At 46.4% G+C, this 25075-nt stretch overlaps 1 protein-coding gene across 2 annotated transcripts in view; it reads right to left on the reverse strand.

Moving 5' to 3' along the window:
* sez6b (seizure related 6 homolog b) overlaps window positions 1-25075 on the reverse strand; it is a 150588-nt gene that overhangs the window by 28398 nt on the left and 97115 nt on the right. For both annotated transcript variants that reach the window (XM_042062858.1, XM_042062857.1), the window contains exon 4: window positions 19361-19550. In XM_042062858.1, coding sequence (XP_041918792.1) covers window positions 19361-19550 — 190 coding nt within the window. The remainder of the gene's footprint in view (window positions 1-19360; window positions 19551-25075) is intronic.

Raw genomic sequence — 25075 nt, forward strand, 5'->3', positions numbered from 1 at the left:
GCACACTGCGATGTTCAGATGTTGGAGTGTGTGTGTGTGTGTGTGTGTGTGGGAGGGGGGGGGGGGGGGTTGGGTTTGTGGACACAACTTTTGAAATATATTCTCCAGCCTCACGAGTTATTCTAGTGCACTGAGCCAAACGTGATGGCCACTCCAGCCCCTCTCAGTGGGCTTGTCCCTGATGTGAAGGCCCAAGCAGTCCCAGTCTCCCTGCCCTGACCAGTCAGGCTGACCCGCTCTCGCTCGGCAAGACGCGCATCCGTGGGAAGATAAATGGACCCAAACCTGGTACGATGTCCCCCGTCCCTGTCCACCAAGTAGATTGTGTCTAGTGGGATGTATGGAGGCAATCATTAGTTGCCCAGGATGATGGATTAGGCCCGCGGTGCCCCTAATGGGTGCCATAAAACAGCACTGTCCCAACCTGCCAGTGACGCCTCCCCATTCCTACTACAACCCCCCCCCCATGCTTAAACTACATTCTTGAGATGCGAAAGAGAAAATATGACTGCTGCCAACTGCCTACAGGGACATGTTGGTGAGGTCCAATGCACAGGTGAGGGTGCTCTGGGGTCACCACGCAATAGTTCTCGTCGTAATTAGCAGCAAAGGCTATTGTGCGATGAGTGCGTGTACATGTTGCTAATGGGCAAATTAGCAGGCTTAGAAATTCGGCTTGGATTTCCGTTAGGGACAATTACTCTGCAAAGTGCTAATAGGGTTTTTACACAATGCACAGGAGACCTCTTCGCGGACACACACTTCTAGCTCCACTCTGTTCGGCCTCAATAGCTGTGCCCACTCAAGAGCAACCAATGGCCTTAGAGTTAGCCCAGCCAAGGTGCTTCTGTACCGTTTTAAATACCTACTCTATCAAAATAAAGACCTCCTATTGCCCACTGTGTGCACAAGAGCTGAAAGCTATAAGTGGCCTGGCAAAATGAAAGAGCGCTTGCTGGTATAGATCATCACCTACACAAGCAGCGGGGTTCACCCTGATTCTCAAACCAGCCTCTCTTCATTCATGCGTATGAGCACTGACATCAAAGCCTCAGGCTTCGCTGTCATCCTCGGGAGAACGTTCACAGGAGGAGAGAGAGAGAGAGAGAAAGATCTCCATCTCTATGTGCGGTGCAGGCCTGGCCGTAGACAGCTTTTATAAACTGCTGGCACTTTTTCATCAGCTACAGCAAAGGTGTGCAAGGTGTCCAAATTTTTCCACATCACACCAGTGGGCAAACAAAGGCAGCCTTGGCAATGCCAGAAAAGAGCCGCAGAGAGTAAATCCTAGAGCGAACCTGCGGCAGCCATTTAACTAAGACCTGTTTTACTGCCTCCCATTTGTCACCCTCGCTGCCCCAGAGGACTTATTTTGCAATTTATAAGAGAGATATTTCTAGCACACGTCTCACAGTAACTGTGCCAGCTTTATTGTCGGTTGTTACAATTCAGCACCAGGTCCCGGACATTGATTTTCGTCGCCACAGAACTCTTTTCTGCACCTCGGGCCAAGAAAATATGTACAGGCCTAAATAGAGCGATAAATCACAACCTTTGACCCAACACTGTTTTGTCACACCACACCATCATATAGAATTTCAGGTAACTGTGTAGCAGCAAAAGCATGGCATGATATAAAGTCATATGAGCCCCAGACACAGGCAATAATATTTTGTGTCTCACACAATCCCTCCGATATCCACTCACAAGTAATAGCCATAGAATCAGGCCCTCAATCATTCCCATAGCCAGGGCTGAGCTCTAAATTATAAGGGCAGGATGCTATGAGCAATCTTCCATCAGAGGATCTTCTATAACACCAGAGCACAATAAACACAAGCTAACAGGGTTAAGCGTTATCACCACGTCAAAACAATAGGTTTAGTATGATCCACTCGCCAAGGATAAACAGCCCACAAATCCACAATACGATTCACTTACTGTAAATTTATCTCTTTGAGCCCTTGTAGCACAACAGCCATTTTTCATCGGCTCCCCCTGTAATTAAGTGAGTGGGCTTATTTGTGCAAGTTTTCGTGCTGCTTACCAAAGCTATTCTCTTAAAATCGAAGAACTAGCAAATTGCCAATCCCTTTGCCAGTTCTTTTGAAAGAGAAGAAAAAAAAAATTGCCTCCTTGACAGTTTCATTTCAGCTTAGTCTCTAACCCTGTGGAGGACCCTGTCAGCGAAAATTGATGTTTTTGTATTTCTGTGCTTTGTGGAGGTTGCGCTCGGTGTCTGACGTGCAGGGATTCCATTCTCCTAGCATGCCAGTTGATAAATAGGTGTAATTTTTCCTGTTGGCCAAACTCTGACATTTTGTTTAATGGGTGGGAGTTCCATTAAGCAAGAGGCACAAAGGCCAAGGAACACCCAGAGCATAACTTATGAATGCCAACGAGTCACACATGGTACCCAATCCAGGTGTGTGGTGTTACAAAAGTGTCAAACACATGATTGTTCATTATATGCATAATTATGTGGATTAATTATGTGGATAAAGTGGATGATAAGCATACATGTTGACATCGCTCCTGGAATCTTTTGATATGTTGAAACAGATCTCCCAATAGAGTATAGAGTATAGTATTCTGTGGTACAGTAGGCTATTCTGTGATAAGGAAACAGAAATTCTATATCCAGGTACAAGAAACATAACAGATCACATCACGGAAAAAAGTGCCCCCAGACTATATCTACATGGTTAGCATGCCCCCCCCCCCGACAGGTAGAGGCTGTGAGGAGATGACACTGTGCGGTCGCACAGAGAAAGCCTCCCCCCATTCCTGCTGCTTCTGTCTAATCTCTTCATTGAGACGGTGGCAGCGCTGCTCCAGCAGAGTCAATGAGCCAACAAGCAGGGGCCCTGACACTCCCCCAGCCATCCATTTTATTTATGCTTTATTACCGGCCTATCAGCGCAGCGGGGCCCAAGCGCCGAGCAGACTTGTTGTTATAGCATTATCACCCCGCCGTTTCCGTTTCAATTAGACTAATATGGAAGTGGCTGCGAGGAGGGTTGTGGGTGGAGGTGGAGGGGGGGGGGTGCACTGGAGAGGAGCTTTATGTGAGGCTGGTCCCTCTGCCATTAAATCACACACTATGCCTCTTCCTCCATTTTCCACAGTAGCCCTCACAGCTTTCCAGGCCATAAAGCCCAATTGTTTTTTATGTATTTATTTATTTATTTTTTGGTGCAGGAGGAGAAGCAGCAGCGGTACCATGGTAACTGGAGCCAGGGAGATTAGCGGGCGGGGTGGGGTGACGGCAACAGATGCAACGCTAATGTCCCCCATTAGGTGCCCTAGAGGTGGCTCCATGGAATTGATGATGGCGGCGGTGGTAAATGCACATAGGGCTATGGCAGCACGGCTGATGCTATAACTAATGATGGTGAGGTGGCGGAGAGTTAACCCATAATGATAGCGGACAGGCTAAGCCAGAGGAACGTCCACGGGCATCTCACGCTGACGGATGGTCATGGAGAGGTGGATGGATGCAAGTGAAGGAATATTTATCTGAACTGCTATTCATTTGCTTTATTGGGCCACAAACAAGCTTAACAATAAAGCAGAGTGCCAAGTGTATACGTAAGGCATGACTTTAAACTCTGTCTTAAATGTGTACATGACACACAAATTCCCGCTCACATCAACAAACAGGCCTACAAACACACCTGCCATGGGACATCCATTGTCATAGGCTTTCAGCATGTGCCTAGGATAGTAAGTCATTTGTACACATCACTACCTGCACATCTCTGTTACAGTAATCCACTCAGGCCCCAGTACACGGGCATCTGGCTCAACGTGCATTACGGTCCTTAAACACCAATCCCTCTGTGCCACCGTTTGTGCTATGCATCACAGCAGGGGACAGTGGGGCACAGGACACAGAGAGAGAGAGAACAAAGGAGTGGAGGATGAGAGAGGAAAATGGATCTGTCTCTCCACAGAGACCAGGTCCACTGGGTTTTTTTAAAGAGATTTCAAAGGGAGGGGTGTCAAGGGGGCCTGAATTCAGGGTTCCTCCCCAGATACCAGTCAATGTTTGGGCATAACCTTGCATACAGCAAGTGGATGTTTTGAATATGCATGACATGCACATTCAAAATATCTAAATTTTATATTATTCATTTTACATTATCTCTGTTACTGACAAGCTGTGAGTGTAAACTAAAGTTGATATCACTGTTTTCATTTCTCTGAATAAATATTTCAGCATTTATAATATTTTAATATTTTATTATTGTCAATATTTAAACCACCAAATAGCTATAATATTATTCATAGGATCAAAACATTCACATAGTACACATTTACAAATTGTATATAACGTTAATATCTACAGTGCAAAATCACATGTTTGAATCTATCCTAATGTTGCATTGAGAGGAGAGAATGCTCTAGCTATGAGAGCAGAGAGCTTTAGAGTCAGACGTCTGAGCACTTGAGCGCCAGGTCTATCTCCTGCATTAAGCCCTGCTGCATGTGAGATAAGGCAGGAGAGGCCGTCACTGCCCTGCGCGTATGGCCACTCCGAGAACACATCAGAGCTGGTGGAACGGATCCTCTCCTAGGTGTCGGAGAGCCATCCCCTGGTGCCGTGGCTTTCTGCGCACTCCTGTGCATCGAAAGACGACCAACACTTGAAGTCTTTGGCGATAAGCACAGGACTATTTCCAAATTCAGGACATGATGGAGGGCAAGCGTCACTGGCATCCTGTCCCTACGGCACCGTCTTTCGACACAGACCGACATGTAGTCCCGTTAACAGAGACGAATTGTCTATTAAGATTCCTGTATTTTGCATGACTCGATGAAATATACATCATCCCTTTCCGCCCCAGGCATTAATTATGGAGTGCTGAGGGGATTCACTCTAGTCTGTGCACCCAACTCATCAGATCCAGTGAAGGATAATTGTGTGTGACGGGGAAATCTCTTTCAACGGTGGATTGGATTTCATGCTACCTCTCATTAACCTTTCCTGTGCAGCGAGAGCACAGGGGATGCAGAAGCCTACAGAAACTGGCTGATGGAGCTCCCAAGGGAACCATAGCACCCTCTAAACACCTGGGTAACACCTATTAGGCGGATGGGCAGACTGGCACTGACCCCTACCCAAAATTTGACACTAGTTAATTAAACGACTTCAGCATAATGAGACAATAATTGAGTTGTATAATGTTGCGTTATATAATTGTGGTCAAAATTAATCCAAGACAACTGGTGTGAGACTGCAGCTTTATTCACGACGCCGGGAGCATGTTACACACATGAAATGTCAAAGTAACAAGCCCACACATCTGTGGGTGAAGCCAACTCTTATACCTTACCCCACACCCATGGAAAATCACAAGTTGTCACCCTCCATTAATCACTTAACCATCTGGTATTTTAACAGAGATAAGAAATGTTTACAACCCCACTTAACCATCTGGTGTTTTGACAAAGATAAGAAATGTTTATGACCCCCCATCCTGAGGGTTACCCACAATTCGCTGACACAAGGGTTAATTTAACTAAACATTCTAACGTAGGAGTTTCAGAAAACACAAGGGTCAGAGTAAGGAGATGACAATTAGATTTCACTACATGTATATAAGGTATACTAAACATTCAATGAGAAAAATAAAAATTATCCCACATAATCAGTCATGAATTAACAATGCAACACTATTCTTTATACTGCTGCCCTTTCTAGGCTACCTTCCTTGTTTGGCATGCATAACAAACAGGGAGACGTGAGCTAATTCACACATACACTTTTTAGATTCAGGGAAAACTCTGATCACTTCCCATGGAGATAACATCCCTGAGCACACATCAATTTGCACCGATACCTCAGGTGAGAAAATCTAGTGATGAAGAGTTCAATCGCTTCATGTCTACAATAGGCTATTGTCACATTCACTCTCTCATGGCCCTAGTAAACTCTTAATTCCACTCATCAGAGCGTCTCCTATCAACTCTCTCTCTCTCTCTCCCCATCCCCTCCATAAGTCAGTTTATGAGTGGCAGTAATTATAATTTTATCAAAGCCAATGAATTAGCCGCGGTACAGCAAAGATCTGTTTTCACATGTCTGCACTAATGATGTGAGGGCACCCCAAGAGGTCAGTAAATGACAAAACAATGAAGTATCCTGGCAACGCTGAGGGACTAATTTACAGCCCTGACATGGGCAGAACTTCGGGGGTCCAACATCAGACGGATCCGGAAATGTGTTCTGACTTGAACAATTGCCACTGCGTTGGCACTTGATTGGAGCACATATATAATACACACGTAGAATAATGGCAAGCTCAGCCCACGGAGGTTTAACTTTTATACTGAACCCACATGATGTCTGAAAAGTCTGTTTTTTTTTTCTCTTCAGGGTCAGCACATAACGTAATGATGGCTATGGATATTCAGCGACACTAGATTGCCATGCAGCTCTGAGGGCACAGTTTGGAAGGGAACTGTCGCCCAGAGGCCCTTCCTGTCAGGCGACTTTACAAACATCGATGTGATGAAAAGACAGCTGAGGGTCAGACGAAACTGAATTACTCCGTGGTCATTCTTCCATTTCCAGTGGGCGCGGTGACAGGCTGCGCTCCGTGTCTGTCATGTTAATGTCCCTCCCTACCTCCCTGGCGGCCGTGGATGTTTATAAGGCCCGCCGAATGCCCAGATGGCCCTTTAATCAAAACTCTGATATGGAAGTGCGCTGCTCCAGCAAATGAAATATCCTGCTTTCCTTGCAAGAGGAACATTCAGTGTTTTCTTCCTCTCCCGCACAGCTGGGCTAACATCAATTTCTCATAATTACCATGGGCTGAACAAATGAATGTGACTGCGAGTCAGGCTGGGCAGGTGGTCTCTGCGATGAATTCCTTTCAAGAGGGTACGTGCCACCGCGGCACATGAGTGCCTCCTGCTAATAATTGTGGGTTGGTTGGTTACATTACATGCCATTTTGTTTTCATTAAAAACTGATATCATTGTTAATTAATTAAAAAGAAATCCACAAAGCCATTTGCCTTGTGTTCGTTAATGACAAATCACACAACTGTGATTACTTCTGAGTGATTCATTACAAACAAGTTACACAAATTAATTGAGTTAAGGTCAGTATGACTTTCACATGGAATATACAATTGCTTAAACTTGTGATTCATTCTCTGCTGTAGCTACAGTGCATTCAAATGACTTTTCATTCTGACTGAATAAAATCTCATTTAATATCAGATCATAAATGGTACATTTAGAACGAGAGTGTAATTACATTTCAATAAAACCCATCACTATAGTCGGCCGCAATAAGGAAAAGGAAAAGGCCATTCTGTAATATGTAACTACAATGATTTTTACAGAGCATTGTCTGTAATGTTCATGGTGTAAGGGCGAAACATTCGATTCCAACATTCGGTCTGCTTGCCGGGCTGGTGATGGCGCAGCCTCATTTTGTGCAGAGGGGTTGCCAGGGGAAGGTCGGCCGAGCCTAATCACAAGCGTTTGTCTGTGCAAACACGCCACACGCTGACAGCAGCTCTGCCGAGAGCTCCCTGGCGAAGGCCGGCGGAACCCTGCCAAGTGTGTCCGAGGAAATTCATCAGGAGACCCGGAGGCCTCGCGTGTCAGCGCGCCAGCCAGGGGGAGAGCCACATGAAGCCTGTCGACAGCTTGACAGCGTCCCATCTCACACTTGACAGGCCATCCCATGGCTCCCACGATTTCACTAAAACTGGGATAGAGTTCCCCTCCCTTTCAGACACACACACACACACACACACACACACACATACACACACACACACCACTCCCACATCCCCACAGCCACAGCTCTCACTCCAATAATCCTCCACTCAATCTCCATTCTCTCTCTCCTTCTCTCCCTCTCTCTCTCTATCTCTCTGGCTGTCTCGGCAGTGCAGACTGTGCAAAACAAAGCTATAGACCATTCCAAAATAGAGCCTTGTACCTGGTGACATGCAGTGCCATCCAATCAGCAGAGAAATGATGTGGAGGAGAACGGGATGCAGTCGGCTTCCTCAACCAGCACATAAACACTCGCGACGGGATGATTGGTTGTTTGGTAAATCCACAATAATATTGGAAATCATATGGATTAGCTGTGTGTTTGGATCAATCTCAGGAAAAAATAGTTGTCGGGCAGCAATTAACGAGAACACCCAGTGAACTTTGAAATTCTCCATGTGTTTACACCGAGATAGGATTCACATATTGAGCTGCTGTCAACCTGCATTCAGTCTGGCGAAGAAAGGAATCTGCAAAGTGTTGCTTTTTCCATTGAGATGGAGCCTAACTACAAGACGAGGGCATATTTGTGCAAACGCGTATAACTGTGCAAAAACGCCAGGGAAATGAGGAGGAAAACAAGTGTGTAATACAATTTCTCTAGCCCTGTTGGTCTGTGTGTGGAGAGGAGTGTCTACCTTGTCATTCTTTCTGAATAACAGTAATCCACATCCGTTTCCCAAAAGCGTTTGCACATCTTTAGTAATGAATTGCATATTGCCTCGGCCAGCCATTAATGCTGTCACCAGGGTTCTGTATTATTACTGCGGCAGTGGTCCTGATGCTGGGTGCAGCTGCATCACCTTGGCGACAGACACAATGCCTGACACAACCCTGTACGCCTTCCACCTTTTGTTTGGTGGTAATGAAAGCCTACGAACAGCAAGCTGATTGCTGAACAGAAATTAGCTCTAAAAAAAAAACAACGAATTCAGGAAGGGTGGACAGGGGTGGACATGGGCTCACAGAGAATCATGTCTCACTAATGGAGGATAAACAAAACTAATGCTTGGCCATCGTCCCTCGCCGTGCCTCAAATTACTGCCGAAGGGCTGTGGACACGCCGTGGGAGTGTGTGTGTGTGTGCGTGTGTGTGTGTGTGTGTGTGTGTGTGAGAGAGAGAAAGAGAGTGTGTGTGTGTGCGTGCGTGTGTATGTGTGCCACCGCTTTAGCTGCTGGCTCTGCCACGCAATGCGACCTGCCTCTCGTCCACTCATTACATTCTAACAAAGGACAGACTGTGCCCCTCCACACCTGCTCTCCTGTTTCGCTGTTGTCTTTATTAAATTAAGCTCATGGCGTGACAGCACTGCAGATTAACAGACTCTTCTCACACGTTTTGTTCTGAAGTGTCCAGCGCAAGCTCTTCGGGAAATGTGGTGACTTGGAAGGAGATGTTCTCATTTATAAAAAAACAAAACAAAAAAGTCAGAAAAGACATTCTGTACAAAACACTAAATATTTATCAAAAAGCTGATTCCACATAATAAGCTCATTTAAAATGTTCCAGAACAAAATATGTGCAAAAAAATCATTAATTCAGAATTATTGACAAGGGCACCATGTCTGTTTTTTCTCCCCCTTCATAAACCTGTTAGCAGAGCCAAGTCACTATTGACTGCTTTACTAACAACTGCACCAACCGCATATTTCATTTGCGTATTAATATAGATGTATTTGTTGACAAGCCACTGCCCTGGACGAGGTCGATGAACAAGGCAATTTGCCAGGCAGTAAAGGAGGAGGAATAAGCCAGACTGGATGGAACGCAGCAGCAAATAAAGACCTTAAAGGACATTTACGGATGTATCCCACTGGCCTCTGAGTCTGTGCCACTGCGTGCTCCAGCTCTATTATAAATCCTTGCGCTGTATCATATCATCATCATTATTATTCACACACCCAGTCACACATGCACAAACATGCATACCCCCTACGCATTCTCACACCTTTTCCAGTAGCTACACAAAAATACACACACATATATACACACACACACACACACACACACACACACACACACTCGGAGAGTGATAAACAAACAACCCGCCCCAAAAGAGAGAGATGAAATTTGCCGACAGAATCTCTCCTCGCAGACGTTGGGAGTCCTTTGAGGGAGGAAATCATCAGGCCCACACCCATGTAGGGGCCCCAGGGTTCAGTCTCACCCCGAGATCCATCCCGTGTTCCATCACAGACACACGTCTACATCTTTATGCTCCCATCCCCAAGGAGAGACTTGTTATCTCGTTGATGGTTGGAGCTAGGGGAAGTGGGGATGACCCCTTAACCTCTCTACCCCCCATGTCACCACATCAGTGGTGTGTGTGTGTGTGTGTGTGTGTGTGTGTGTGTGTGTGTGTGTGTGTGTGTGTGTGTGTGTGTGTGTGTGTATGTGTGTGTGTGTGTGTGTGTGTGGTAGGGAAGAGTCCCAGCAGGATGCCCCTGTATTAATATGAACAAGCGGAAGCAAGAGAGAGAAAGGGAGGAGAGAGAGGGAGGGAAGGAGAGAGAAAGAGAGAGAGAGAGAGAGAGAGAGAGAGAGAGAGAGAGAGAGAGAGAGAGAGAGAGAGAGGGAGGATGTCTCCCAGAGGGCCTCCGGTGGAGAGCTGGGAGACACAGGGTGACACAAACAGATGCGGCTGTCAGCGGTGGGGCGTCAGCGTGAGTGACAGCCGACGGACCCTGTGGGAGAAGCGTGTCTCTGTCAGCCGCCACTGCAACCGCAACCCATACCCCCACCCCTATGCACACACACACACGCACACACACACACCCTCGCCACCAAAGCTTCCCACACACTCATCTCCCGCCCACATGCTGGTGCTTTTCTTCCCTCGTTACCCAACATTCTGCACCTATGGGCCATCCCACCATCTCTCCCCTCCTCCGTGGTGAAAGACCAAGAAAGAGAACGAGAGAAAGAGAGAGACAGACAGACAGAGAGAGAGAAAGAGAGAGAGAGAGAGAGAGGGATTGTGACAGAGACGCTATACTTGGCGTCAACCAGCAGGGGGAGATAATGTTCCCGTGGTTGAGTCAGCTTTAGGTTCAGTTTCCAAACATTGTGTAAGGGATTGGCTGCCAACCTACAGCATCAGGGACAAGGTCACCGCTATCAAACACACATAAGTGAAGCCAAAAGGAGTTTCTTGCTAACGTCGAGCTCTGTCAAGTCCATGCCTGCCTCTCCACTGATCTGCTTCCAAAGGGATGGCTTGCATCTGATAAATGATAACATTACCATTTCATTACCTACAGCTTGAAAGACATTTGCATGCAATTACTGTCGTTACTTCCATTTGCGAAGTGTTAGATGTAGATAAACCTTTATTAATCATCAGGCGTCCACAGAGTGGGCTGCCAGCCCAGGCATGTGGCAACAGTGGACTCTCTCTGAGCTCCACTTCAGCTGGATGGAGGACAAACGCGGCAGGTAGCCAACATGAATGAGATTTACACCTTTTCAAAAAATAGACACATGCATAGAGGGAGAGGGAGGGGAGGGGTGAGGCTCAACAGAGAGGGGAAAGGTAGACGGAATAGTTCTAGCAGCTAGATCAGACAGTCGCCACTCAGCTAGCTGGTGGGGTGTGTGTGTGTGTGTGTGTGTGTGTGTGTGTGTGTCAGGACGGGGGGGGGGGGGGGGGTGAGGGTTGGGCTGGCAAAGGGGTTAATTTAAGCTGCCTGCATCCACCTGAGGCTCCTCCTAGCAGTACGACCCTACCCTGCATAAGTACACACACAAACACACACACACACACACACATCATCGCTCCGACACTCTGCCCGTCAGTCACCACTCTGTTTCATGCTGAGCTATCTACTCCACACACCGCGAGAGACTGTGTGATGACAGCCACATGGTGTTGGGCCAAATGATGGGGATGACAAGTGGGGACCAGGGGGAGGTGCAGGATAAAGCTAGTGAGTGATAGACAAAAAGGAAGGAGAAGAGGAAGAGAAGAGGAAGAGATGAGAAGAGGAAGAAGGTGCCATGGAGAGATAAGATACAGACAAGATACAAGAGAGTGAGAGACGGAATTATATGAAAAGAAAAACAAGATTTATAAAAGGTAACAGGAGAGAGAGAGAGTGAAAGAGAGAGAGAGAGAGAGAGAGAGAGAGAGAGAGAGAGAGAGAGAACACTCCAGAACAGAATGTGGCAGAATGTTGGCAGAGGACAAAATGAAGTTCACAGAAACTGACAGACGAGCGGCCCGTGGCACTTAAAGGCAGGACTAGTAGGATTTCATTAATGGCAACCCCAATGATACACGGCAGGGGAGCATAAAACCTAATGTTGCAGAAAGAGAAGCGTCTGAGCCAAAAGGTGAACGTGGCGGAAAGGTGAATTATGGCGCCGGTGCTGCTGCTGGTGGGTGCGCTAAGTCCACCTGACGCGCCGGCTGCTGAAAGCCACGACGAGACAAAATGTCAAAGCTCTGTCTCCAAAAAAAAAATCCCACTCTGCGCTCTGTTTATAATCAGGCATCCTCTAGACAGCCATGTCTTCAGACAGAGGGCCCAAGAGAGAGTCCTTATCAGAACCAAGGCCAACCAGTGAGTCAGGTGCCCCGCCCCGCACCCCCCCCCCCCTCCCTTAACACTGTTGGTGTCTTTCAAATCAGAGCATAACATTGGCAATGAAAATCGACTGAGAGCCAAATGAGGGAATGTGAGAGACATACGGTAGTAGGGTAGTATTAATAAAATCAATTATATAGATAGATAGATAGATAGATACTTTATTGATCCCCAGGGGAAATTCATATGTTGTAGTATAGAGATGACAAAAATAAGAAATAAGTATAAAATAGTGAACTGAGTACAAAATGTGCAAGTGCTTCAATGCTACTTCAGACAAGGGAACGCAAAAAGAACAGCTCTCAGAACTAATTTTGACATTTGGTTTTGAGATTGGACAGACAGGGGAAGAATATGCAATAGAAATATTTAAATGTAATTACCGGAGGAACAGGACGTAAAAAGAAACTACAGTTCCCATAAGTGTTTATCTGGTCTCCCATCTCATTTTGCTGCAGACTTGTGAGTCTTTCTATTGAATTCCCCCCTGGGTCCTCAAGGGCTACTTCTCCGCATAGCCTCAATATGGCTGCCTTTCTCCTGCCTCTGAGCTTGTTGACTCCTCGTGTGAAGGTAATTACCAATGAGAGGGGGAAGGAACCACTCAGATTTAATTAGAACCCATTTTTTTGCATTTGTGAATCTCCATTGCTCAGCCACCGCCCCTCTCTCTCTCCTGTGCTTGCTCGTCTCCTATCTGCTTACCTCTCTACACCTGTCTTTCACAGGCACCTGCACAGATGCATGCACAAACACAGTAGGAGTGGGTGACAGGACATGCATATTCCAGCGGCATATTTAATGCGGGTTGGGTAATACCTGGATGGGGGAGGTGTGGTGATAGCAGTGTGTGTGGGAGGGGGTGATAGTGTGTGTGTGTGTGTATGTGTGTAGGGGGGGTGCAGTCAAGCTGCCCATGTCCTCTTGACTGGCACGGCTTAATTCATCATGCTGCCAGCCCTAAAGGAGCGTGCTGATGAAGAGTGCGCTGATAAGGCCGACTGAAGACGGCGACGCTGTCCGCTTGGTAATCAGATCTGCCACGTTCTCAATGCCTGTCTGAACGCGTTTTTCACACATCATTACGCGGTACAAGGTGATCCCGCTAACCAGGGAAAAGTGAAACATCAAAGTGGTCCTCCTCTCAAATGGGTAGAGTCTACTCTTCCTACAGGGAAAGAAAGGGGTGTTTGCTTTATGCACAAAGGATTTGAAGGGGGGAAATGAAAAAGACAATGTGAAGCAATTCTTTGAAACAATTATGCTTTGAGGGCTTTTAATTTAAATTAAGAGTCAAATGAAATACAAAGGATAATATCAAAAAAATTATACATTGTGAATTATAAAAAGATTTCATTAAAAATGAATTTTTTTAAAAACTAGCCTGCACAACCACACAAATCTCTGCCAGTCAAAGACAAACCGAAGAGTAAAAAAATAACATGTTTCTGACATGTAAGGGGGCTAAAATGCAAATTGCTGCCTCTGATCATTCAATCTCTGTAACCTTGTTTTTTTCTTGGAAGAACTCCTACCAGTCCTGTTTTGAAGCAGCATAAGCGAGAGTGTAGTTTACAGTAAAACCTTTTGCAATGCTGACCTACACAGACCAGCCTCCATCAGAGGCAGCAATGGCTGGCTAGCTTATTAATGAATCCTTAACTTTAATTTGATGTCGCCTAATGAGAAGTCAATTTGTTTTCAGGCACTTTTTCATCGTGATTTAACGCCTTGGTAATTAAGATGACCTCATTATTGCTTAATTATCATGCATGCCCAAGGAATGGATTTGCCAAACGCCAAAACAACAAAAAAATAAGTTAGTGCAGACATGCCTAATGTACACATTTGGGACTAATACTGTGAGTCCACACGGATGAATGTATTTTTAAAGAATAAGGCCAAACAGGGCAAACAGAGAGACATACCAAACATACCCACAGACAAAGAGACAGAAAATAACACAGAGAGAGAAAAGAAGAGGGAAAGAGATGAAAAATAACACAGAATATCACAAGAGAAGGATAGAAGACAAAGAAGAAAGAAGGGATAAAGAAGAGCACAGACAGAGAGAGAGAGAGAGAAAAAAGAGAGAGAGAGAAAAAGCCCAGGTGTCAGGAACACAGATACAGGTTCAGCCTAGGTAGCACTGTCCTAGAGCACACAATGCAGTACCCTTACCTTGGTCTAGTAATTACTGCATCAGGAATTTTCAGCATGGCAGTGAATGCACTAAAAGAAAAAGCCCGAAGGGCATTCTATGCAATAAAGAGAAAATTTCACAAAATAAACATCCCAATTACAATTTGGTGTACAATATTTGACAGCATACAGTAATCCTGCCTATTGCGCTATATGGAAGCGAGGTTTGGGGTCCACTCAGCATGCATGACTACACAAAGTGGGACAAGCATCCAATTGAAGCCCTACATGCAGAATTTTGCCGATCAATGCTAAAAGTTCAATCAAAAACACCCAACAATGCATGTAGGGCAGAATTAGGTCGTTTTCCATTGGCATTACCTATTCAGAAAATATCCTTAAAATTCTGGATGCACCTGAACAGCAGTCCTAAGAACTCCCTCCATTTTGAGGCATTGAAAACCCAGGAGATGAACCCTGAAAAGTGTCCTCTGAGCCAGCTGGTACTGAAGTTAACTAACTCAATAACAACAATTAATAAACATCAAGCTCAGTCCAGCGCTGCTTCCCAAACATCAATTAGAGTCAACAAAATAATGAATTAAGCAAAAGAAGAATATTTAGAGCATTGGACAAACCAAACTACCAACCAAAGTAGAATGAATTCCTATCTGATCCTAAAAAGAGAATATGAATTTGCAGAGTATCTCAGCTCTGTCAGAGATACGAAGCAGAGGCATATCCTGACCAGGTACAGGCTTAGTGACCACAACCTAGCAATAGAAATGGGAAGACACAGTACAACCTGGCTGCCAAGAGAACAAAGGATATGTGGTCACTGTCAGGCAAAGAAGGTTGAGACAGAGGAGCACTTTCTTCTTCACTGCGAAAAATATGACATGTTAAGACGGACCTTTTTCATAAATTTACAGCAAACCATACCAAATTTTATAGACGTTGAAGACAATGATAAAATGGCCATACTTCTTGGGGAAGGGCCCTCTGCTGCCCTGGCAGCACAATATGTCTTAAAATGTCACAACCTGAGGGACATGACTTAAGTAAACCTAATGTCAAACAAACACATATGCACACAAGCACATGTTCTCACATGAGCGCACGCACGCACGCACTCACACACACACACACACACAGAGAGACGCACTCTCTCTCGCTCTCACACACACACACACACACACACACACACACACACACACACACACACACACACACATGCTCACCCCTACCTATCATTCTAGTATTATTTCTATACTGTCTATTTTGTGCTCACATGTTTATACATTGTGTGCTGTATGTCTGTCTTCTTTTCCTTGTGATACTACTGTGTTATTTGTAACACTAGCTTTAGCAACACTGTACCAAACAGTCATGCTAATAAAGCCCCTTTGAATTTGAATTTGAGAGAGAGAGAGAGCAGTTACACACACATACACACACACACACACCACACACAAATATACACCCTGCACAGTCGTGGCTCGTGCGTCTGGATTTGTGTCGGTGGGTAACACTCTAAATCTCAGCGGGTGATCTCCTGCTCCGGGGGGTTTAATCCACACACACACACACACACACACACACACACACACACACACACACACGGACTGCAGTAGAGACAGCCACAGCTGCCTCCGTCAGCAGCCCTGTGGATCTGCACTGCAGCTGACAGCATCTCCTGGCTGCACTCCCGCTGCCCGCTGAGCCCCCTAAGAGCCGGACGCAGCCTCCGGAGCAGCCCGGGCCTCCCGCCGCGGACGACACTGATCCCACCTGTAATTACACCACGGCAAAGCTTCCGCGCAAACACAAAGCACGTCAATACTGCACGCGTATCTAAACAGTCCCTCAAACAGGTTTGACTGGAATTAGCATGGCTCACAGTGATACCGCCCCCCACACATACACACACACACACACACACACACACACACACACACACACACACACACACACACATATACAAACACTGCATCCTCCGTGGAATTTGTTTAGCTTATAGTGCGGATTTCTTCACCATTATGCGCCAAGCTCTCCATCTGAAGCGACTGTGCCACAGAATGCAAATGTTGATTGCTGTTCATTCTTCAGTGTAAGAGGCAGCGGCAAATGAGGACCACCAAATGAGCCTTCAGGAGGATGCTATCAGTCTCTTCTTCTCTTCTCTCTCTCTCCTTTTCTCTCTCTCTCCACTGCCTGATCATGACATTTGAGTTGTCAGCGGCTCTCGACTGATGTGGATGTGTGGGGGGTGATCTGCCACTGAAAGGCCAGCCTCCCCCCCCACCCCTCCAAAACACTCCATAGCGTCTCTCCATCAATCCTGCCCTGTTTCAAGTTAACCTTTACCCAGACTTTAAGGCGAGGGGGGCGGGTGTGGGAGGATGGGATGGGATGGGGGGGGGGGGGGGGTGTTGGGCTTGCTTTGAGCCTCCTCCTTATTTGGGTCTGAATTATTGAGCGGTCTGAAACTTTAATGTGTGTGCCCTCCTCCTCCTGGCATTTTGGAGTGAGCCTCCGCCACCCCCTCCCCACTCTGTGTTTGGGGGCTTTGTGGACAGTCGGAGATGCCAGCGTAGAGACATGTGGCACCGCCGCCGTGTAGCCTGGACCGGTGGGATGGGCACAGCGACGCCTCATTAGTGCTGCTCCACGGGACACCAAATCAGCACAGACTCCCAGCTCAGTTAGACACAAACATCTATGGCTGCCTACACACACACACACACACACACACACACACACACACACACAAATATACAAACACACACACAAACAACACAGTTCTCCCGTCTGCACCCGCCAGTGGCATAATGAATGGGAACCTTCGCCGGAACATGGGCATGACACACTGGGCATGACAAGGGCACGCAGGGCAGCCTGACACGTACGTAATAATGCATCTTCACTCAACTGCATTTATCAGCCTGCGTCAAGCCACGTCATCCCACTGACTGCCCGCATTTCCATCTGTGCCATTATCCTGGAAAATTCTGGGAAATGTGTTTTTTATTCGAGGCACATTCTATTTTCCTCATTGATTCTCAACAATTTTCCCCAACCCTCCCCCCCTCCACACCCCCAGGCCCCATTCTCCTGCCTCTCTTGCACACATCACGCAAAGCAAAGAACGCATAATCTCCATGGAGACATTAGGTGTTTCTGTCCCCCGCGCAGATCTCCATGCCATGGTGCGCGGAGCATATTAAATTGGACGGGCCAGTTGTCGGGGGCCCGCGGTGTGAAGTAAATGGAGGTTTTTTTTTTATAAAGAAACAGAAAGCCATTACCGGCGCAGTGGCGGCTCGGAGCTCTGGCGGCTGTTTGCAAGGCTCTTAATAGAGGCATGACAGAGGCCGCCACCCCTGTAACCCACGAGGGGCTGCACTTTGGGTGGCGCAAAACCCACTGATTACCATCCACACGCCACGGCAGGCAGAGAGGAAGAGAGACAGACAGAGAGAGAGAGAGAGAGAGGGGGGAGGGGGGGTGGAGAGATGAGGGCAAGGCCACAGACAATAGAGACATAGAAAAACAGACAAATGGAGAGATGGAAATAGACAGAGCAAAAGAGAGAGAAAGGAAGGTTGGAGTGAAGGCCCCATACAGGAAATACAGAGGAGCGAGAGGGGGATGCATAATGAGCGAGGGATAGAGTAAAAAGAGCAAAAGAGACAAACGAACGGTAGGGGAGAGAGAGAGCCAGAGAGAAAAATGCTTTTCTTATTCAACAGGCACATTAGGGTTCTGCAAAATTGCATTACCCCACTGCAAAGCTGACACAGTTCATTAGTTCACAGAAACAAAAGAATCTCACTTTCTCCTCCCTTTCATCGCGCCGCACGGCACAATGACTGAAAACAAATCAGACCTTGCCATGCACAAAAAGCAACACGGCTCACACCCTCTCAAAAATGTAAGTCTCTCCATTTCCACCCACCCCTCCCCTCCTCCCTTTGACGTCTCTATTTAAAGACCATTAGCGTGAATTGTGGGTGCCATATTTAGGCGTAATTACGCAGCCTATTGACAGCCGTTGTCATTTCAGGCAAGCGTGAACATTATTATGTTGACAAGCGATAACAGAGAGTGTCTCTGCTCAGTGCACAAAAAGCTGCCGGGAGAGCGGCGTCCTCCACCTCTAGACTCCCAATCACGCCTGTCAATCTAATTAAGCAACGTGTATGCCGACAAACAGGTGGGAGCAAGACTGTGGCAGTGTGCCAGCCAGCAAACAGCCCTGCCTCAAGGCCTCATTTCTTATGCCATGTACTGTACACACTGTATGTACTGTATAATCCATACGTATGAGGTCATATTAAATAGACACCCACACACACACACACACACACACACACACACACACACACATATATATATACTGCATAAAACATGTTAAGTTATGGATTTTATGTCACGACACAGGAATATATATTCATGAAACAAGGAGAATGAAGCTCGAATTTACTAAAAAGTACCCGCATATTCTTACATACCGGTACCTTGAAATGTCAGCAGTCTGACATTGCATTTTAATGGTGACTGGTGTTTAGTTAGCCTGGTATCACCAGACTCGCTCGTATCTCAGTGAGATGAAAATGAGATATTAGGCAGGCGAGGCCAGGATAGTGTTTGGTGCCTTATACCACAATAAATACACTCTCATCATCAGAAGCATCATCATATTCACGACACACCGCCCAACTGCTGTGATGGTAAATATCGTTTTCCATCTGACATTACACTAGTACATATCCGCATTTCTGCATATCTGCCCGTTTCCTCTGACATAGCACTGTTGCCATACCTTGGTAGCGGAGCAGAAAGGATCCAGGCTTGGGCTGCTTGCTGTGGAAGTGGATGGAGATCTGGTTGCTCCAGCTGCGCACCACCAGGCCCTTCATGAGGATGGACTCGTTGGCCAGCACCGAGGGCTCGCGGCCGCCCAGGTCCTCGAACCTCACCGTGTCCCCCTCCGCAAGGCTCACGTTCATCACCTGCACACAGGTGCACACAGGGAGAGAATGCTCAGGGACACTGGACAATATGCGACCTGCTATACTCAAATAATAATAATATTCGTACAGTATATCACAAGGAGAAGTTTTTTCACAAACCAACCATCAGCCACTGAGATTTATTTTTTAGTAATTTGTTAAATTAAATTACTGTGGGTTTTACGTTTTTTTACAGTTACAGTAATTTTCGATTTTCTCATGGATATTCGTTACTACACATCCCCCTGTGCCTCTAAAACATGCTCCACCATGCGTAAAATGGCAACACACTGTGTCTCCTCGCAAGCAAAGGAAGACATGGAAAGGCTGCTGATGCTAAGCCTGCCAAGTCTCCTGAACCTCGGGGAAAGTCAGCCGGTGCCCTCCCGCTGTCCTGCAGCCTCATCCCTCCCTCCTGATGACCTTCCTCACACACTGATCGCTGTCTCCACTACTGGACCGGCGCCAGGGAAAGCCCGTCCACCTGCCCAGTGCCCAGCCCGCGCTGGCCCTGTTTATGCACACAGAACAGCAACCCAGCAGCGACAGCACTCTTATCGGGCATCATCAGATCCTATCTCTGCCCCCCTGCTGTCTGATAGCACGGCTGTGTGGGGGTGTGGGGGTGAGGGCCGTGACACTGGCTGTAGGCGTGTGTCAGTGTGTGTGTGTGTGTGTGTGTGTGTGTGTGTGTCTGTGTGTGTGTGTGTCTGTGTGTCTGTGTGAGAGACACACCTTGTTCAGCTTGTGTGCTAAAACATGCAGAGGTCACGGGAGTGTTTTTTCGAGTTGAGTCAAATGAGAGAGAGAGAAAAAGAGAGAGAGAGAGAGAGAAGGACGCAGTATGAGAGTGAGGGAGAAAAAGCTTTCTTTATTTCCTGAGACTGGGTACATCGGCAGGTTGAATTGTGATACAGAGATGTCAACTATGTGGTAAAAACAGAGATAATGAAGAAAGCGCCTCCAATCAGACCAAAAGGAAATGAAAGTGACTTGAGGTATAAACAGGAGAAAAGTACAAGCTGTCAGTCTGTAATACAGTGTTGTATTCTCTCTGTCGGCAAAGTCGCAAATTGCACTTTTTAAAAGGATATTTGGAGAACAAAATAAATAAGCAGCTTTGAAGCCAAACATTCCAGGCATACAACACTATATCTGTGTCTTCTCTTTAATTAAGTCGGGAGAAGCTAATACAACTGTCAATCAAATGGCTTCAGGCTAAGAGGTTGTCAACCTTGGAGCATCACTGGAAGGGATTTAAAAACAAAATAAACTAGTTCAGTTTGAACTAGTTTGGACTCTGTGACATTTCTGATTTACAACACCAAGAGATATATGCATTGCACTCCTTGTCACAGAACTCAAAATCCCAAAAATGTTAAGTTCTGCTAAGAACTGCCTATAGAACTGCTAAGTTCCATACATGTGGATAGATAGATGCAGCAGATGAAAAGGTATACATATGGCAGACACACACCACCACTTTTGCTCTAGTAAGTGTTCAGATGTTTCATGTTTTGCAAAAGAATCCCGTCTGACCTCTAGAGAGTATCCATTTCTCTGTATGAAGGGGAACACCTTTCAATCTATACATTCTGCTAGCATAATCTCTGTCCAAGACAGTCTTACATTAAGGCTGTTTAGACAGTACAGCCTACTGCACTAATAGAGCTTCACAGGATAAATGATTACTGGCCGTGGCCCTTATCTCTCAGGACAGTTAGGCCACGCAGCTGTATCAACAGGTGACAACCCGAAGATGTTTCTGCACCCAAACTGAATATATTTACCGATAATAGACCCATGGATATAGCACAGGGATAATAGTCTATAAAACAAAGTGCATTACAAAGTAATCACATTATACTAAAAGCCCTGGGATAATAAAAACGCTTCCGGAATATTGCTTGCCGTACCCTAATCCAATTTGTGTTGGCGTCAGTCCCAAGTCAACTACCACACACACACACACAGACACACACACACACACACACAAACACACGTGTAATCCCTCGGCAATAGACGTCTGTCACAGACTGTGTTATAGCCGTGTTTATGCGTCATTGTGGAGGCATTCAGGGTCGGCCCAACAATGCGCCACTCCATTCAGCCGCTGTTGCGCGCGGCTAACAGGATTAGCGCGGGGGAATAGCACCTGTTATTACGCCGTTTAGAGAGCGCCGCGCACGGAGAGAGATGAACGCGCCGATCATCTGGAGGTGATGGGGAAAGCCTGTGGGGGTTCCCGGTGGGGAGAGAGAGGAAACGTGATAATGAGTGGAGACTGAGGGAAAACAACAACACAGACGATGCTCACTCTGCTTCTGAGGAACGAGGCGACACGCAGGGATAGAAAGCCACTACAAGCGCCTTTCCACTAGCAAACAGCTGATTTTACAGGAATAATATCACTGCAAACTGCTAAAAAAATAAACTGTTTTTTTACTTACGGATACAAGACACTCAAACAAGTTAGTACTACTTTTCACAGCAATACCGACACTATGTCATCAAAACCACGCAGCTATATTGTGATGGTGCTGTGTGTTAAATAACCTCAACATATCCACAGAATATTTCATGACTGAAAAGATGAAAGTATAACTGAGACAGAGGTAACCTTAAGTGAGTTGTGGACTACTGACAGCTGTGACAGGAATCACTTTATACTGTTTAGAGAGGTCAGTGAAAACTCTGACAAGAGAGATGAAGGTTAGGGAAGAGAGATGGTCCATTCTGTCATCTGTGTCCATTTCTGTGATTTGTGAAGCCCTTGGCCTGGCTGACTGACTGTGGAGCTGAGTTTGTCTGAGAAGCTCGTCGGTGTGTATATGTCTGTATGGATGTGGAAGTGTCTGTGTGTTATTGTATGTATGTGTGGGTGTGTGTCTGGAAGAAAGGTACTATGGCTGTGTGTGTGTGTGTGTGTGTGTGTGTGTGTGTGTGTGTGTGTCTCTGTGTGTGTGTGTGTGTGTGTGGGTGTGTGTGTGTGTGTGTGAATGGATGTAATGTGTGTGTGTAAGTAAGTCTGTGTTGAATCTGTATCTCTGTATGCAAATAGAAAGCAGTGTGTGTGCATGTCTGTCTCTCTCTGTGCGTGTGTTTGTGTGTGTGTGTGTGTCTCTATCTGTGTCTGTGTTTATCTGTGTTTGTACGCTGGCTGCGGTGGCTTGTCACAGTTTCCACAGTCAGTAACAGCTGTCTACTTACCACTGCCAGTCCCAACCCAGCATGGCACATCCTGAAGAGCAACACAGACAGGCCAGCTATAAAAAGTCATGTGCTGGCTATGTGGCCAACTCCTATGTTTACGTTTGAATGAATGAAATAAATAAAACGCTCTATAACCCCTCACACAGGTTAAGGTCCAGGTGAGAGTTCTGAATAGCACTAAGAATTTAATGGCACTTTCAATGAGCGAATTAGAGAGTGAAAATAGTTCTGTTCTCCTTTAAAGAAAATGTAATTCAGACATATCCAGCCTCAAGTTAGTATAGATAAACGCATTCACATATTTCATGGTTCTGTGGCTCCAAGCAGCAAGGCAGAAAAAAAGAGCACGATAGTGAGTTTTTGAACGCTTGTGCGCGTTAAAGAGATATGTATGCAATGCTTGCCTTTGTATGTGCGTGTTTGTGTATGTGTGTGCATGTATGGGTGTGCGTCTGCTTTCCTGTGTGTGTGTGTGTGTGTGTGTGTGTGTGTGTGTGTGTGTGTGTGTGTGTGTGTGCGTATGTGTGTTTGTGTTTGTGTATGTGTATGTGTGATTACAGTAGGTATGTTTTGTGTGTACACCTGTACACAAAAAGTACTCTAGGGCTTTTCTTTCTCACAGCAAAGTCAAACCGCTTCATAAGTGAGCTGCCGTTCAAAAAGAGACCTGGCTCGGAATAAATTGAGGTCAATATGTGGTTAAGCCCACCACGCATCAAAGAAGTGGAGAATACATTCAAAGCCTTCAAAAAGTACTAAATTCTGAGCTGTGCAACCCTGACAACAATCCTCCAGGGAAGGTGAGCAATTTCGGTGTATATAAGGACAGACTCCACAGAAACTGCTACACACACTCCCTCTCCTCATTGCACCTACACCCACCCACACACATACGCACACACACACACACACACACACACACACACACACACACACCACACACACACACACACACACACACACACACACACACCACCACCACCACTCACCCACACACACACACACACACACACACACACACACACACACACACACACTTACATACATACACACACACACACATAAAGTTCACAGTTTTCATATCTGTGCTCGGAGGGCAGCACAATGGTTAATTAATCTGGAGAAGCATGCTGTGTCACATTAAGAGAGAATTAGCAGAAGAACCCTGAGGCACCAGCCAAGTGACAAAAGGTATCCTCCCTCTCTAGCACAGAGTGCACCAACACACACACACACACACTCATTCTCTCACACACACACTCATTCTCTCCCTCTCTCTCTCTCCCTCTCACCCTCTCTCCCAGTGATACAGCCTTGTGAACTTGCTTTGCAACCCACGCTGCTCACTGTTGCAAAGACACAAACCCAGGGTGAATAATTAAAGTTGGTCCTGAGCATAAATAAACGATGCGTCGCCGTGCCAATCTCAGGCACTCCCTGCAAACAAACAGAGAGACAATGGAGAGAGAGAGAGAGTGAGATAGAGTGAGATAGAGAGAGAGAGAGAGAGAGAGGGTGCTGGGGAAGAAAAAAGTGAGCAGAGAAAGAATAAGAAAGAGAGAAAGACTGACAGATTAGGAGAGATGAGGACACATGGAAGCACCATGGAGAGAGAAGCCTTAGAAAAAGAAAAAGAGTGATGATGACAATGGAAAAGAGAGAGAGAGAGAGTGAATGAAAGAGAGAGAGAGAGAGAGAGAGGGAGAGCGCCGTTTCTTTCAACGGTCTCACGTTTCCGCTCTCGAAGCGCCGCTCACAGATGCTGGAGCGGGAGAGCGGCCATGAAAGGGAGCAGGTTTCTGTTTCCCGGCTCTTTTGCGGCGCTTCAAACGGGGGCCCTGAGAGTTGCGGCACCATCAGAACTCTCTCCTGCAAGGCTGCTCTAATCACTGCTGATACCGCCGCTAATGAGACCACACTCGCAAAAACACACACACACACACACACACACACACCACCGCTGGAGATGGATGAAAGGCCCGAGCGCTCTTATGGAACAGACAGACACACTCACAGCCACATACTGTCTGCCACTTAAACATGACACAGGCAGCTTACACAAGCAGCCCCCCCCCCAACATACGCTTCCATCAGGGACAGCCCTAAAAAGCATTTTTATTTGAGCATGTTTGTGGTGTTTGATTACGTCCATGGACAAAAAGGTCTCCAGAAATCGGTGTGCTTTTCTTTTTCGCCCGCGATGTGTGTTTTTCTGGCACGGGATGTGGCGTTTCTAAAAATAATAGCACGCCCCATTGGTTGGCATGAGCTCATGGTACGGCAAACTCGGCTTTCGTTCGCATGGCTGCCTT

The sequence above is a fragment of the Alosa sapidissima genome, chromosome 15 (assembly GCF_018492685.1).
Source record: "Alosa sapidissima isolate fAloSap1 chromosome 15, fAloSap1.pri, whole genome shotgun sequence".
In the NCBI taxonomy this organism is placed as follows: Eukaryota; Metazoa; Chordata; class Actinopteri; order Clupeiformes; family Clupeidae; genus Alosa; species Alosa sapidissima.